A 14,774-nucleotide genomic window follows, 5' to 3' on the forward strand; every position below is an offset into this window, starting at 1 on the left:
ATGATTTTATTAATTGCTTCATTTAACGCTCCCCGTGTCCCCCCCCCCCCCCCTCCTCCTTCCCCTCTCCCACACGAATACACAAACAACGCCACACAAGCTCACGCACTCTCCAAGCAAGCTACTTTTCAAACTCGCCCTGCATATACCTCCACGACAGTTGAAATGTTCTCTCGCTCCCTCTCTCTGCGGGGACCTGTAGAGGGAACAGTAGAGCCATAAAGGCCATATGCTGGCCCATTCAGATGTAATAGCAGGAAGGCCTGGGGAGGCCCAGTCAAAGGAGCTACGCTCCATTATGGTACATTATAGAGAAGAACAAGAGAGGAGCACTGTGAGTGTTTCTGTGTGTAGTTTCTGAGCAAGTGTGCGTGTGTGTGTGTGTGTGTGAGTGTGTGCGAGAGAGAGCGTGAATGAGATTGTGTATTATCTACCCTGCAGGAACAAAAATTTGTTCTCACAATCATCATGTTGAGACCTCCATATGGGGACGAGAAGATGGTCCCCATGTGACCAGCTGGTAAAACTGGTGAAAGTAGTTTAAGGATTACGTGATGGTTATGTCAAAGATTCAGGTGAGGCAGGAAGCGCTCATGGTTATGTGCGAGGGTACGGCTCTGAAAGATGAATGCAAGTCAATGCGGTGTCCTCTCGAGCGACTGAAACTAGGCTGTGTGTGTGTGGGGGGCGGGATGAGAATCAGACTGCTGCAGCTGGGTCAGTGCAGTCAGACCCCGCAGGGGTGTCTTGTTAGACACACACAAACACACACACACACTCTGGCTCGGCAACAACAGTAACCTCTGAGGTCAGACAGAGCTAGCGCTGCATTAGCCCCAGTGTGAACCTGCTGAGAGACAGAGCGAGCCAGTGCAGCTGGTGTTAACCACCCAGAACATACACACTGCACACGGAGTGGCAGAAAAAACCCACAGTGTTACCGGCACAGACGTCATAACTGTGCCGGCACGCCATCTCTGTGCTGCATGTACAACTAAATAAACACGTCCAGGTTTGCGTGTCGCGTTGCTGGTTAAAAAGTGGCTTTTGTGGAGACTTGACTACGTCTCAGATGATGATGAGATTAATAGAATCAATGAAAGGTAAACTGACACATCTCACAGGGAGAGGAAGCACCTGTCTGAAGAGCCCTGCTGCTGCTTCTGCCTTTTATAAAGGGTAACAAGTCCTTGAATACGTGCTTCTGCTCATGAGCAGTGTTATTTTCATGCGTAAGTACGAGCTCATCTCTCCTGCCAAAATCTGTGCTCTTGTATGGCGTACCTGGCAGTGCAGCAGTACTGTATCCGTGCTCGTGGGAACTCGCTTGTTTCGAGCTGTCAGTCAGGCGTGTTTATCTTTCCGCTGTAGTTCCAGGTTCCTGGTGTCGAGCTCTGTGGCTTGGATGGCGGAGCGCCGACAGAGCACTCACACGGGGAGGGTGGAGCAGTGAGCCGGGTGGGAAAGTGAGGTAGAGCCGGAGGTTGGATGTACCTGCTTCTCTCTAGCTCCGATGCAAAAGAGAAGCAGGTACATGTGCAGCTGCCTCTTACATGGAAAGCGATGCACATGAGTGAAGAGGCACGCTTGTCTAACAGCTGTGTGTGTTTAGCTGAAAGTCAGTCAACTGAAACATCATCAGCAGATATGATGATTGATGATTTTGCTCTGATAATTAAAATTAAAAATTGCAGCTATTCGCGAGAGAGCAGTAGTATCACAATGTCGTGCAAACGTATGTATGCCAAACTTATTCTACAAATTCTATGTCTTTCTGATTGGCTGCCTCTTGCAAGCAAAACTATTTGAACAGCACTGGGAGGAGCTTCTGTGCATACAGCCAGAGCTGTGATATCCCTGCTCAGGGACATCACACAAAGCCAGGAGTAGAAAAGAACAGTCTGAAACTGAGCACTTAGAGCAATCTGAAGCACGCTCACATTCATACCTACAATTTAGAATAACCAATTAGTGTATTGTGTGTGTCTTTGGACCATGGGAGGAAGCTGGAATAGTCTAAGCATGTCAACAGGAAAGCCCCACCCTGCCAGTGGATTCAAATCTTTTTGCTATAAGCGCTAACAACCACTGTACTGTAGTTATAATATATATTAGTATAATAGGTCCACTTTAGGCAAGCGTGCAGAATATTTGCATAAAGTTATGTTTATTTTAGATTTTTATACATTTAATATTTAAAATTGGCCCTTTTATTAGGAGAAGTGTAATCTAGTGTACAGTGGTGTAGCCAATAACTGTGTGTTGGTGTCTATTTGAGTAAACTGCACTAATACTGTCAACCAGCGAGTGTCAAGGGCACTCCCATAATCCTTTACCTTTAAAATGATGTTAAAGACACACCTGTTAAAGTAAACCCCCCTCCTCCCCCCGGCAGCCCGCTTTCAGTGCTCATACTGTACCTGCAGGTATATCAAAGCCAGCACACACTTAGCACCTGAGACAAGATCCTGCTATCACCTGTGAAGAAAGAGGGAGATCTTATATTTGCACTCACCGCCACTCATCTTGCACACATGCTCACATGCTCACACACGCACACACACACACACACACACACACACACACACACACACACACACACACACACACACACCTGTAATGTTATTTGATAGCCAAGTGCTTGACAGAAGCTCTGGCAGACTAGCAGATAAGTCTGGTCTGGCGGTGGGTGGTCCCGTTTCTCCACATTGATGCTAGTAACAGGTTTCTAGCGGTGTGACTGCTGCCAGAGTCAGATGATGCTACTGTAGTACGAGACGCGGAGGTCAGAGTTGACGTTAGTCCCGTGATACGGCGTTACTTTAACGTAGAGGTGTTTGCTGTGAGAGATTAACTTATGAGTGGTTTCAGCTCATTTTCTCTAATAATATAAACTGAAACTGTAATTCACATAGCAGTGATTGAGTCTTCAGTTCAATGTTGATTTAAATGACAGAATAATTTCAGTTATTTTCAGAGGGGGATTTATTCTTCTATTTCATTGCCATAATGATGTTTGATTGGGTTTAAATATTTGGCACTTCTTTGGAGAGTGGAAGTGAGCTCCAGAATTAAGCTTGCTTTGGCCCTTGATTCTGTTTTGGACGGTTTTAACTCTGGCAAACCGGATCAAGTGTCATCACGGCAGAATTTAGAAAAATAATACCACGTTTGAAAATACCCTGAATTATCCTTTGGCAGCAGTGCTGTAATTGAATGCTGATTACAGGCCACTTCGTGAATTGATCTGACCCCATCCTGGCAATTAACAATTCCTGTGCATGGAAGTCAATGCAGCCCTTTGAAAATGTCAGTGACAGATCTTATTAGAAGCATTCTTTGTTGGTGTAACAGATTAAATATGATGGTTGTGAAGACATTCTACATATTTACAGTGAATTTTAATTTTTAATTTTCTCATTTTGACCTCTGATGAAAGAGATAAAGGGGCCTTTGCCATTGTATACGAGCAGCATGTTAACAAAGGATTGCTTTGTGCACAATGAAGTGAAGTGAGGCAGAATTAGAGTCCCAGTAGAACTTTGGTCATCTCTTTCAGATCATTTACTACTTTGTCTCCTGTCAGTATCGTGTTTTTCAGATATTATGCCATACTTATTTTCCTTACTTATTTTCCATACTGATGTGTTTCTGATTTCCCGTAATAATGTCCAGGAGAGCTGTTTGAACTGAATGTTACATACCGGGAAATAAAGTATTTCCCTGTACTTCAGCATTAGCATCAGCTACATAAAACACGCTTATCTCATTGAAGTAGAGTGATAAATTGTGCTTGTGTAGTTGATCATTTTTTAGACTCAGGAGAGTTTATTGAAATTAGAGCCTTTTAATATACAAGCACACCCCCCAAAATACCAAAGCTCCAGTTATATTTAACGCAGTGGTGTGCAGTGACTTTTACAGCAAGGCAAGCGGGGAGACAACCAGCGACCAGAAACTCAAGAAGAAACACAAATGTTCTTCCACTGGACCACATTAAAGCCTTTTCGAGTTTTTCTCCTGTCCATCTTTATTCTTATATACATGCTGACAGCCCTGTGCATCTTGCAGCACTCTTCCCGGACATCTTCACCTCTCTGCGTGCTGTACCTACCCTGAAGTATTCTAAAATATTGTACTTACGTCTGTAGTGTCATCAAACTTTTTGGGATTCGCTGAGTTCCCGCGAATTCCTAAGGAATTTTCCTTTATTGAAAGCAAGAAGAAATATTATTAAAAAAATGTCAGCAATTACCAAACTCTATTATTGGCAATGGTAAATAAAGTATCAAAAGTAAAAGTACTTAGTGTGCAGAAAAACATTCCCGAACATGTTATATGGATGTTAATATAACATCCATATGATGGATGTGAATGTTATTGCTGTAGGTGTTTAAGGTTGGGTGAATTTTAAATGTTGTAAATACTATATGCTAAGTATATTGCATTTAGTATATTAAATTAAAACGCTTGAGCAATGAGGGCCATGAGTAATCACCACTTAGTGATTGCCTCCATTGTTGATTGTTTTTTTTATATAAACTGTATAAACAAATGATTTCTCAGAGATTCTAATCTGCCTTACCTGTTAAACTTCTTCACATTGCACTCTAACCCCTCTAAATTACACTTGTTGGTATCGGTGGTTAGTAAGAGAAAATGATAAATCTGATGATAAATCACAGAAGGTTTGTTTAGTTGCTAAACAAACAGGCAGATTGAAACTGATCTCAGAGCAGTGAAAGCAGAGTCAGCAGCAGATTGTCTATGTGTCGTATGGACTGCGAACGCCTCTGTGTCCCCTCAGATGAGCTGGAAGAGTTAGCCAGAGTGACAGAAGTGTGAGTTTCTCTGCTTAGACTCCTGACCTGAACCTGGATAAGTAGATAGATGGATGCAAACAGATGAGAAGCTGTAGACAGAAAGTTGTTTAAAATAAGAGAGATTGGTTTCAGGATTTGATTGATCTCTGCTTTTAGATTTCACTGTTCAAGCACTGCTTGCCTTGCTTGCCCTGATGGAGTGCCGCTGATAGATTTCCTAAAATCTGGCCAAGCAAAACTAAACCAAACCTATAACTGCAGTACTTACATTAAAAGTGATTTATTGAAGGTTGATTGCGCTAATAATGTTTCCCCAGAAAGATTTGCATTCATTACATTCTTGAAGCTCGTTTTTTAAACAACTTTAAATCTGTTCTTCACCAGGGTCCCCCAGGATCTCAACCTTCACCTCACACGCAGCCTCCTCCACATAACCCCACTAATCCCATGATGGGACCTCATGGACAGGTAAGAACCAAACATTTATCCAGTCTGTCACTTTGCTTGTAGGTTCCTTCTTGAGCCTACCCTTGATTCCACTCGCTCACTCGCTCAAATAACAGTGAAAAGTGTACAAACCACACACAGGTCCCTTGTGCTAACAGGCAGGACGGGCAGCATCCACAATGGTGGATTGGATGAATAATTTAGCTGTGTTGGCCCAGCTGTAAAGAGCGGAGGTGCATCTGGAGGGCCTCCTCTCTTCCTCAGCCCAGCACTCACCATCCCGTAGTCCATCAATAGACCATTAATATTGCAGCACAGCCTGACATTGTGCAGCTCTTCATGCACAAACCCACCACAACACGGTCAAAGGAGGAGAGAAGAGGAGCCGAAGAGAAAGCCGACTTAGGTGACGAGGGTACAAATGAAAACGGTAGTGAGTCGGTTCTCACTTCGAGGACTAATTGTTATTATATAACTCATCTTCCACTTGCTCCAACCGCACACACCCGGCGACACACAAAACATGTAGCACATAATTAGAATTTAAATGCAGTCTCATGCTGTATTTGTGTTGTGTGTGCTTATCTCTGTGATAAGATGATGATACAAACATCATGCGGCTCATGCTCCGTGACCAAAACACCCAAGTCTTACCCAATCAGCATTCAAATCTGCACGTTTCCTCTTGATACTAAAATAGTTGGACTGACTTTTGAATTAATTCTTATCGTCTAACATCGAAATGTGGTCCACCGGGCGTGGATATTTGTAGTTGTAGCAACGTATTCTCAAAGGTAATTCTGAAAACCATCTGTCTCTGGTGTTTTACATTATTCACTAGTTGTGCGCCGGCTCTGTAATGCATGTCCCGGCCAGCCTTGTCTTGTCCCCTCTCTGCTGAAACATAGTGAACGTGTCTTAGGTTTCTGGTATGAATCACGCAATCCAGGCAGAATCTTTGTAGCTAGACTGCCTGCGTATGCGAGGTCGGTAGTAAAATGTCCACCACCGAATGGCACAGAAACAGAGATGGGGTGTAGAACTACTGCTTTCATCCAGCCGTGTGATGTTAATGCCCCCCCACCCGCTGCAACATTATTGTCCTTGTATTGTTCTTCTGGTCCAGATCTCTATCCTGCATGTGTTTTTTTCCCCATCTTCCTAACTTCCCCTTTACCTTTATCCTAATGGCATTTATCACCTGAGGTCTTACTTTCCAAAACTTAACAACAAGCCCCTCCTTACTTGGAAACAGAACAAAAATACAGCATGCACATTGTTCTTCAGCGCAATAGCTCCCCCTGTTGACATCCAAAGATAAAGCCTCAAACATGAGAAGGTCAGCTATAGAGAGTCAGGTTTGCTAATCATCTTGTGCCTTATGTCATTTCAAAGTGTCACTTGTCAAGAACAGTTTGGCTCTCACCTGAGGGGAAACATATGACTAATCTATTTTACATGGAAGTATTCTTGCTTCCAGAGAGCACATTTGTACACATTTTGAGAGACTAATAGAAGCTGGTTGAAATGATATTATTATCATAAAATCAGTTATTTATTATTTATTTATTAACCTTTATTTAACCAGGAAGATCCCATTGAGATTAAAAACCTCTTTTTCAAGGGAGACCTGGCCAAGATAGGCAGCAGCAGATGTCTCACAGTTACAGAAATTACTCAAAAACAGGCAGCAACAACACACATGCAACAATAAGTGAAAGAATACAAATAAAATAAAAATAAAATTCAAATAAAATAAAAAGTCAGTTAAAATGACAATCAATCTAATTGAAACAGTTGCATGTTATGGACTTGGCCTCAAGGATTCGTAGTTTAGATTTAAAATCACTTAATGAAATGAATTCAGTCATTTTCCATTCCTTCTGCAGTTTGTTCCAGGCCGAGGGTGCTAAATGGACAAAAGCTCTTTTACCAAGTTCAGTTCGGGCAAATGGAACAGAAAGCAACAAGTAACCATGCGGACGAAGAGAATACCGACCAGCATGTTTCATTACAAGCAGGGAACATATATAAGAAGGCAGCAACCCAAGTATCGCCTTATATATAAAACTGTATAAATGAGAGTTCCTCCGACTTACCAAAGCAGGCCATCCTACCTGAGAGTATAACTCACAGTGGTGAGTCTGAAATTTACAGTTAGTGATGAACCTCAGACAAGCATGATACACAGAATCAACCATTCGAAGACATTGAGCAGAAGCATTCATATATAGAATATCACCATAATCCAGCACAGGCAAGAATGTTGCAGCAACAAGCCGCTTCTTTGTATTAAAAGAGAAACACAACTTATTTTGAAAATAAAATCTCAGTTTTAACTTCAGGTTTTTCACAAGATTCTCTACATGTGGTTTGAAGGTAAGCGAGTCATCAATTAAGATTCCCAGATATTTATAGGTGTGAACCAACTCTATTTTATTACCTTCAAGAGTGGTTACTGATGGGATTGTTTGGGCTCGTCTCCTTGATTTAGAAAACAACATGAGCTTTGTTTTGTCTGCGTTGAGAACAAGTTTAAGCTGATGTAATGAGTGCTGGACAGCAGAAAAGGCTTTCTGCAAGGAGTCGATGGCTTGGACAAGAGTTGAACCACAGCTGTAAATAACTGTATCATCAGCATAGAAGTGCAAGTTTGCATCTGGCACATGTAGACTAAGATTGTTTACGTAAATGATAAATAGAAGGGGACCTAATACAGAACCCTGTGGCACTCCGCTGTGCACTGTAACAAAGTCAGAACATAGACCGTCAGATTTAATGCACTGAGTCCTGTTACTGAGGTAGTTTGAGAACCATGCCACTGCTCTCTCAGAGAGTCTTGACTGGAAGAGTCTAAGTTTTAAAATACAATGATCAACAGTGTCAAATGCTTTTGACAAATCAATAAAAAGGGATGCACAGTGTTGTTTTTTATCAAGTGCAATAGTAATATCATTTACCACTCTAATTGCAGCTGTGATAGTACTGTGATTCTTCCTAAAGCCTGATTGATATTCAGATAAAATGGCATTGATGTGCAAAAACTCCTTTAACTGCTCACACACAAGAGCTTCAAGAACTTTGGCCAGCACAGTTAAATTTTTTATAGAGATCTGTGTTTATTAGTTCTCAATCAGAAGCACCAAAAGGCAGCGTACACTGTGATTTATGGATGCAGTGTTTTAAAAGCAGAATCTGATGTTCGCTAAGCTGGTAATGACGGTGGCATGCTGAGACATGTGTACTGTGATGTTTTGTGTATTTTTAATATGTGCAGCACTTTCTATCGTTTTATCTCAATTTAATTTCCGTCGTGTGTTTAATGCCTCCCGCTGCAGTCGTTTTACAAGCCCTGCTATAAATAAATATTGTCATAATATCCTTATGATTACCTTGTTTGTTTTATTTACTTGATACATTATGTTAATATCTAATCGTGCCAGTCCCTTTAAATTGCTTTTCTTTCTATGCTGATTTCATTAAACTGAAGCCACATTCTGCACTAACTGCACTGTGGCTTCTTTGTGTTTTGGGGCATAACCGTAGCTTTGTGTTGTCATTAGCACAAACATATTTGAAGGACTCTCAGTCAAGAAATGTACATGTGTGTTAGTGTTTTGGCTTCTGATCATTATTATTTCATATTGTGGGCCACGTAGAGCCCATTTTGTTCTGAATTGGGCCAGATCCTGAATCCTGAATTTGTATAGTAGAAAGCAAAAAAACTGCCATTTCATTGTTTATTTACTTTGGTTTAGTATGAGTGGCCATGGAGAAGGAAAAGCTGCAAAATATCTGAAAATACAGTTAAAATTCCAAAACGTATGGCATCTTTCACATTTTCCAAAGCTGTCCGGCGGGCCGAATATGAGTTTTTGACTGACCACTTCTGGCCCCCAGGCCTTATGTTTGCCATCACCTGGAATAAAGTTGTTGTTTTTTTCTTCGCTTGTCCTTTCTGCAGCCATTCATGTCTCCACGGTACCCAGGTGGCCCAAGGCCTTCCCTCCGTATGCCAAATCAGCCTCCCGGGAGCATCCCCGGGTCACAGCCTCTCCTTCCAAACAGCCTGGACCCCACCCGACCTCAAGGTACTGACGGCCATAGTGTGCTGTTTTGAAGAGAAACTTTATATTGGCTTCTAAATGAGAATCTTCTTTCTTCCTCCTGTATTGATTTGTTATTGATCCAAGTGGTGCTGCCATGCCAACATTCTGTTTTATCACAGGACATCCAAACATGGGCGGTCCAATGAGAATGAATCCCCCCCGAGGCATGGGAGGCATGGGCCCACAGGTAAACCACCAGTGTTTTTTTACACAAACGACCAAATTAGTCATATAGAGTAAAACACAAAGGGCCCCGTTACTAAAGCAAGTCACAACAGTGGATAGTGTCCTTCAGCTCCACCAGCCCACTGCACTCCCACTCAGCAGCTGCCACACAGCCAGGTTTGGTGCCTGGTCTTTAGTTTATGAGCAAACTCTGTGTTTGGTTGCCCTTCATTAGGGGCTTCCATAAAAAACAGCTATAATGTCAAAGCAGCAATCTATAAACAGCATGCAGATAATCCTTCTCCTTTGCTGAGCAGGAATTTTGGTTCTGCCAATCTCTTAACTTTGCCTTTAAATGTCAGAAGCGCTCTGACGCCGATCTTGGCTGCGACCAGAGCCCACCCACTGCTAACGCCAGTTCTACATGTTAAATCCTACTTGCTGACTCCCACCTAGAGAGACAGAGACTGAATGCTTAGAGTGCTATGAGCAAGCCACCACCAACACATATTTTTTTAAAAGTGGTGCCAAAGACGGTGCTGTCGGTTTCCTTTTATCACTTTGATTTGTGTTAATGTTGTTTTTTCTAATACATAAGATGCTTAAACAGCAGCGTCCTTTTGAATTACCATTATAAGACAGCTGCTTCATTCTGCACCCAGCCACCGCGCGCACACACACACACGCACACTCTCTCCCCGTGCCCTTCGTCCCCTCTCTGTGCCACCCTGGCTCGGTGACTTTGGCAGTGAGCGTACCAGCAGCTGGTGTGGCATCTGCTCGACAAGTGTAATCGTCTGCTGAACAAAACTCTTCCTCTGAGTGGAGCTGCTCTCTGGCCTGCCCCCCTACTCACTCACTCAGTCATACACACACACACACACACACACACACACACACGTGTCCAAAGACACACGTGTAGCGCCAGCCAAAGCAGCCCACTGGGCAGCGATGAAAACATACACGCAAACACGCGGGAGGGCGCGCACACATAGAGACACTTACTGTATACAGAGACTCACAACATGTGCAGAGTGCGCAGGCTCTTCCACACACAGCTGTCCTCTTTCACGCGCAGCCCACACACAGCTCATACATCCACATAATTAAACACTAGTTAGTGGGAGACATGATCGTCGCTGACCTTCATTAAGATTCAAACCTTTACACAGAGCAGGTGCGAGGCTCTGTGCTGACTGTGTGTTCATCTCTTTGTGCAGAACTATGGCGGAGGGATGAGGCCTCCTCCAAACTCCATGGGGCCAGGGATGCCCGGCATGAACATGTTAGTAGACTGTTTTTCTTTTTATGGCTGTAAATTCTGTATATACTTCTATATGATAATGTTTACATCATCTAAATAACAGGCAAAAATAGTACTAATATATTAGAACCCCCCAATTTCCTCTCAAACCAGCTTGGTGACAGATGAGGGAAGAAGAAACATCCCACAGAACAATCAGGCAGAAAAAAGACTTACACTGAAAAGAGATATAAAGACTTACACTGGTTTAAGGTAAAAGTAGAAAGTCAGGATAAGCTCTCTGATAAACACAGACTTAAAAGATGTCACCGACATCAGAGGCCTTGTATCCTGGCTTTACTCTGACCCTGACACAATAGGTCTCAGGCTAGGCACCGACGCATACGGCAAAGAAATTTCAAATGAGAAGAATTAAATAAAATAGTGCTGTATAGGGTTACAGGGCATTTTCCTCATAATGCGCATGCACGTGAGTTTTAAGACGTCCTGCAGGAGCTCTGCACTTCAAAGTCACTGGGCCTAAGAGGGAAGTACAACAGAGTGTCATCAGTAAAAATACGGAAAGAAATCCAGTAACCATGAATGCTGTGACACGGGGGACGTATGTAAAATCATACTGCAGCTACAAATGAGCCCCGAGCCACACCGTGCTTTATGAGTGTGGATAAAGAGACATAGTAGTTATTGATAGGTGCAGCCTGTTTGAGAGATAATGTGAAAATCATTATAAAGCTGAGCCAGACACCCACAAGGCACCAGAGTTTGTAAAAAGTACTGTGATCAATTGTGTCCAATGCTGCGCTCGAGTCCAGCGGTGCCAGATAAAGAGCACATGCCTGCTCAGAAGCCACTGGGAGATCGCTGGTGACCTTCGAAAGAACAGTCTCTGTGCTGTGGTATTTACCGATGCCAAATAGAAACTTTGCAAAAGTGGAATTATTTTGTGGAGCAGAAACATGTAGCTCAGACACCTTTTCTTTCATAGAGTTTCTTTCGACAAAAGGCAGATTGGAGATGATAATTCTCCAGGAAGGTGTGATCCACGTTAGTGTGGCTGCACAGAAACAGTCAATGAACTTTCAACCCCAAAGAGTAAACGTGGCACTAAAAAAACAACAAGTCGTCTTCTGTTTCAGAGTCTCAATGCTTGTCCTGTGACTGACCGTCACGCCAATAAAAAAGTCCCTCAATAAAGTTCCCAGAAAGCAGAACAGGCAGGTTTCTAGATCATTTCTGCACGTCAGCTGATGAACTCTACTTTTGCAATAATCTCTAGAGTCCACGTACATAACAAATAATAAAACCTCCCCTTTATCCTCGTACCTCTCTGCATTTCAGGGGTCCTGGCGGAAGAGGTCCGTGGCCGAACCCCAACACCAACTCAGTGAGTCACACCCTCTCACATCTTCACGTCCACGTGACCGAGTGCATTTACAATAACTGTGCTTCATGTTGTGTTTCACCCCGGGTCTCTCCTCCCCACAGATAGCTTATTCATCTTCATCTCCAGGCAACTATGTGGTAAGTGTCCCGTCACGAACTCGTGTTCGACCACGGGCCATAAATTACCTGTCACGCTGTGATATCTAACAGGCGCGCTGCCATCTAGATGCACTCGGTGCTCATTTCTCTCCCTCGCTTGCTCTCACCCCTCAGGGTCCTCCGGGGGGAGGCGGCCCACCAGGAACTCCCATCATGCCTAGCCCTGGAGGTGAGTTATACATTTCAGTTTCCCTTCTGGTTTCTGCTTTGATCCAGTGCTCACTGAAGGAGGGTTTGTCTAAGAAACATCAAACGTGTTCTCCGTCAGATACACATTTCTCTTTGGGAGACAGATCGGGCTCTAAATACGTGAAGAATTGAGCCTTTAGGAGGAGTTTTAAGTGTAAAACACTGAAAAATGGAAGAAAATATATATTGCACTGAATGTGCTTTTGTTGGAACTCTTAAATGTGATGTTCATGAAAAATCCTTTGTCACACTTTTTTTTTTTTTTTTAACTTAAGGCATAGAGTGAAAAATACTCGAGTGGAAGCAGAGGCATACAATCAACTGACTAATCCCTTTCAGGTCTGACCCATCAATAAGGTGTCTCTGTGGAGGATTGACTGCAAACAAAACGCTGCGGGCGGTTGTCCTGTAGATGTTCTGTTTCTGATGGCCTGTGAAAAGCTTCTTTTTGTGTTATATGCACGCCGCTATTGTGATATGTTGCGGGGCAGCCCTTTGCAGTCCTGTTCGCACCTACACTGAGAAGGAAAACATATTCCACTGCAGTCACACACACACAAAAGTGCTCACCTCACTCTGGAATTAGCCCCCTTCCTCCAGTCACGACAACAAAAGCCGCATTCAGGAACGCTAATGGGCAAGATTTCTCTACCCCATGTGCCGTGCATGCGCTCTGTCCATCTCTGCTCCTCGTCTTTCAGCTCGTCATTCATCTTTCTCGTGCTTTTCTCAGTTATCTGCTCACAAATTTCTACCTGCAATGTCAGATCAAGGTCACCTCACTCTTCTGAATCTTTTAAGAACAGACCGACTCGCACGCGAGGAGCGACACAGCGTGTACTGGTTGATGCCAAGTTACCAGGGTGTCCGTATAACAACTAATCTTCTTGTTACAGGAATAAGATGGGTTTCTTTGACTGTGCGTTGCAGAGAGCAGCGAGTGCATTGACTGGCAGAAAGAGGAACTGATGTTTTTTCAATTTCTTCTTCGGTGGTGGTCTTTGTCCTGTACTGTAGCAGAAACTATTACACCAATGGTAAAATTGTTGCTGCCTATGTGTCTTCAGTTTTCCCCATTCTTTACCTCAAGGACCAAAACTTCTTTCAATAATTTTTCATGGATTTTGCATATAAAAAGAGGCAGTTTACCTGTAAGTGCTTCCCAGTCTGGGAGGAGTGAAGCACAGAGAGCCTAAACATCCACCTGCTCTTCTGTTCGTAGATTCAACAAATTCAAGCGAAAACATCTACACAATGATGAACCCCATCGGCCCTGGTGGTAATAGACCTAATGTACGTATCGACGTTTGGCTCAGTTTTCATATATTTATTTATTTTCCTTTTTATAAACCAGTCAGCTAACATGTCGTGTTCCCCAAGCTGCAAAAATACTGAGAGACAGTACCTTATTTAGCTGTAGCTGTTTTGTCTTAAAACCCTCTGATGGTAATTTTTGATCTATTATATTGGACTATAGAAATAAAAATAACCGACGTGTCTGTTTTTTGTTTTAGTTCCCAATGGGACCAGGTCCCGATGGGCCCATGGGTGGAATGGGTGCTATGGATCAGCATCATATGAATGGATCACTAGGTGCGTACCTAAAGATGCGGTACAGTAAGCTATGAGCCCATACACTGAATCTTATGACACTCAAAAGCTTTTAGAAGGTGGACTCTGCCCTCTAATGGCAGATCAAGGAAGTGTTGTCTCAGTATTGAGCAAAGGGAAAATTGATTAGTGGGGCAGTGAGTTAGGCCAATTGATCCTGTTGATGTATGAGACATGATTGGTGAAGCCAGCTGAGTTAGTGCTCATCTGTATGTGTAACAAATAGCTTAATTAAAAGCCATTAGTTGTTTAAGTGCAAGCAATTTCTGCTAGCTCTGGATATCCTGCACTGACACTGTTTTTCTTTTTCCTTTTCTAATGCAGGCTCTGGTGACATGGATGGGTTGCCAAAGGTAAGACTGTCCATGCCTGCGTATCTCTCTTTGTCCGTCTGTATGAGTTCTTTATTCTCATTGGTGCGTTTCGTCCACGTTTGTAGAATTCTCCCAACAATATGGCAGGCATGAACAATCCTCCCGGCACTCCGCGGGATGACGGCGAGATGGCAGGCAACTTTTTAAACCCATTCCAAAGTGAAAGTGTGAGTAAAAAAAAAAAAACCCTCAAAGTGTTTGACACAGATTCCCGCCGGCATGAGACTCACTCACGCCCTCCACGTTAGAT

At 43.1% G+C, this 14,774-nt stretch overlaps 1 protein-coding gene across 2 annotated transcripts in view; it reads left to right on the forward strand.

The window, feature by feature from the left end:
- The window catches only part of ssbp4 (single stranded DNA binding protein 4), an 89,556-nt gene that overhangs the window by 70,764 nt on the left and 4,018 nt on the right, over positions 1-14,774 (forward strand). For both annotated transcript variants that reach the window (XM_085264233.1, XM_085264234.1), the window contains exons 6-16: positions 5,208-5,291; positions 9,235-9,361; positions 9,499-9,566; positions 10,765-10,829; positions 12,147-12,192; positions 12,294-12,329; positions 12,465-12,519; positions 13,762-13,832; positions 14,054-14,132; positions 14,475-14,503; positions 14,590-14,691. In XM_085264233.1, coding sequence (XP_085120359.1) covers positions 5,208-5,291; positions 9,235-9,361; positions 9,499-9,566; positions 10,765-10,829; positions 12,147-12,192; positions 12,294-12,329; positions 12,465-12,519; positions 13,762-13,832; positions 14,054-14,132; positions 14,475-14,503; positions 14,590-14,691 — 762 coding nt within the window. The remainder of the gene's footprint in view (positions 1-5,207; positions 5,292-9,234; positions 9,362-9,498; positions 9,567-10,764; positions 10,830-12,146; positions 12,193-12,293; positions 12,330-12,464; positions 12,520-13,761; positions 13,833-14,053; positions 14,133-14,474; positions 14,504-14,589; positions 14,692-14,774) is intronic.

This window comes from Mchenga conophoros, linkage group LG23 (genome assembly GCF_057382185.1).
Source record: "Mchenga conophoros isolate Kocher_MC1m ecotype Shallow Benthic linkage group LG23, M_conophoros_male_GT1.1, whole genome shotgun sequence".
NCBI lineage: Eukaryota > Metazoa > Chordata > Actinopteri > Cichliformes > Cichlidae > Mchenga > Mchenga conophoros.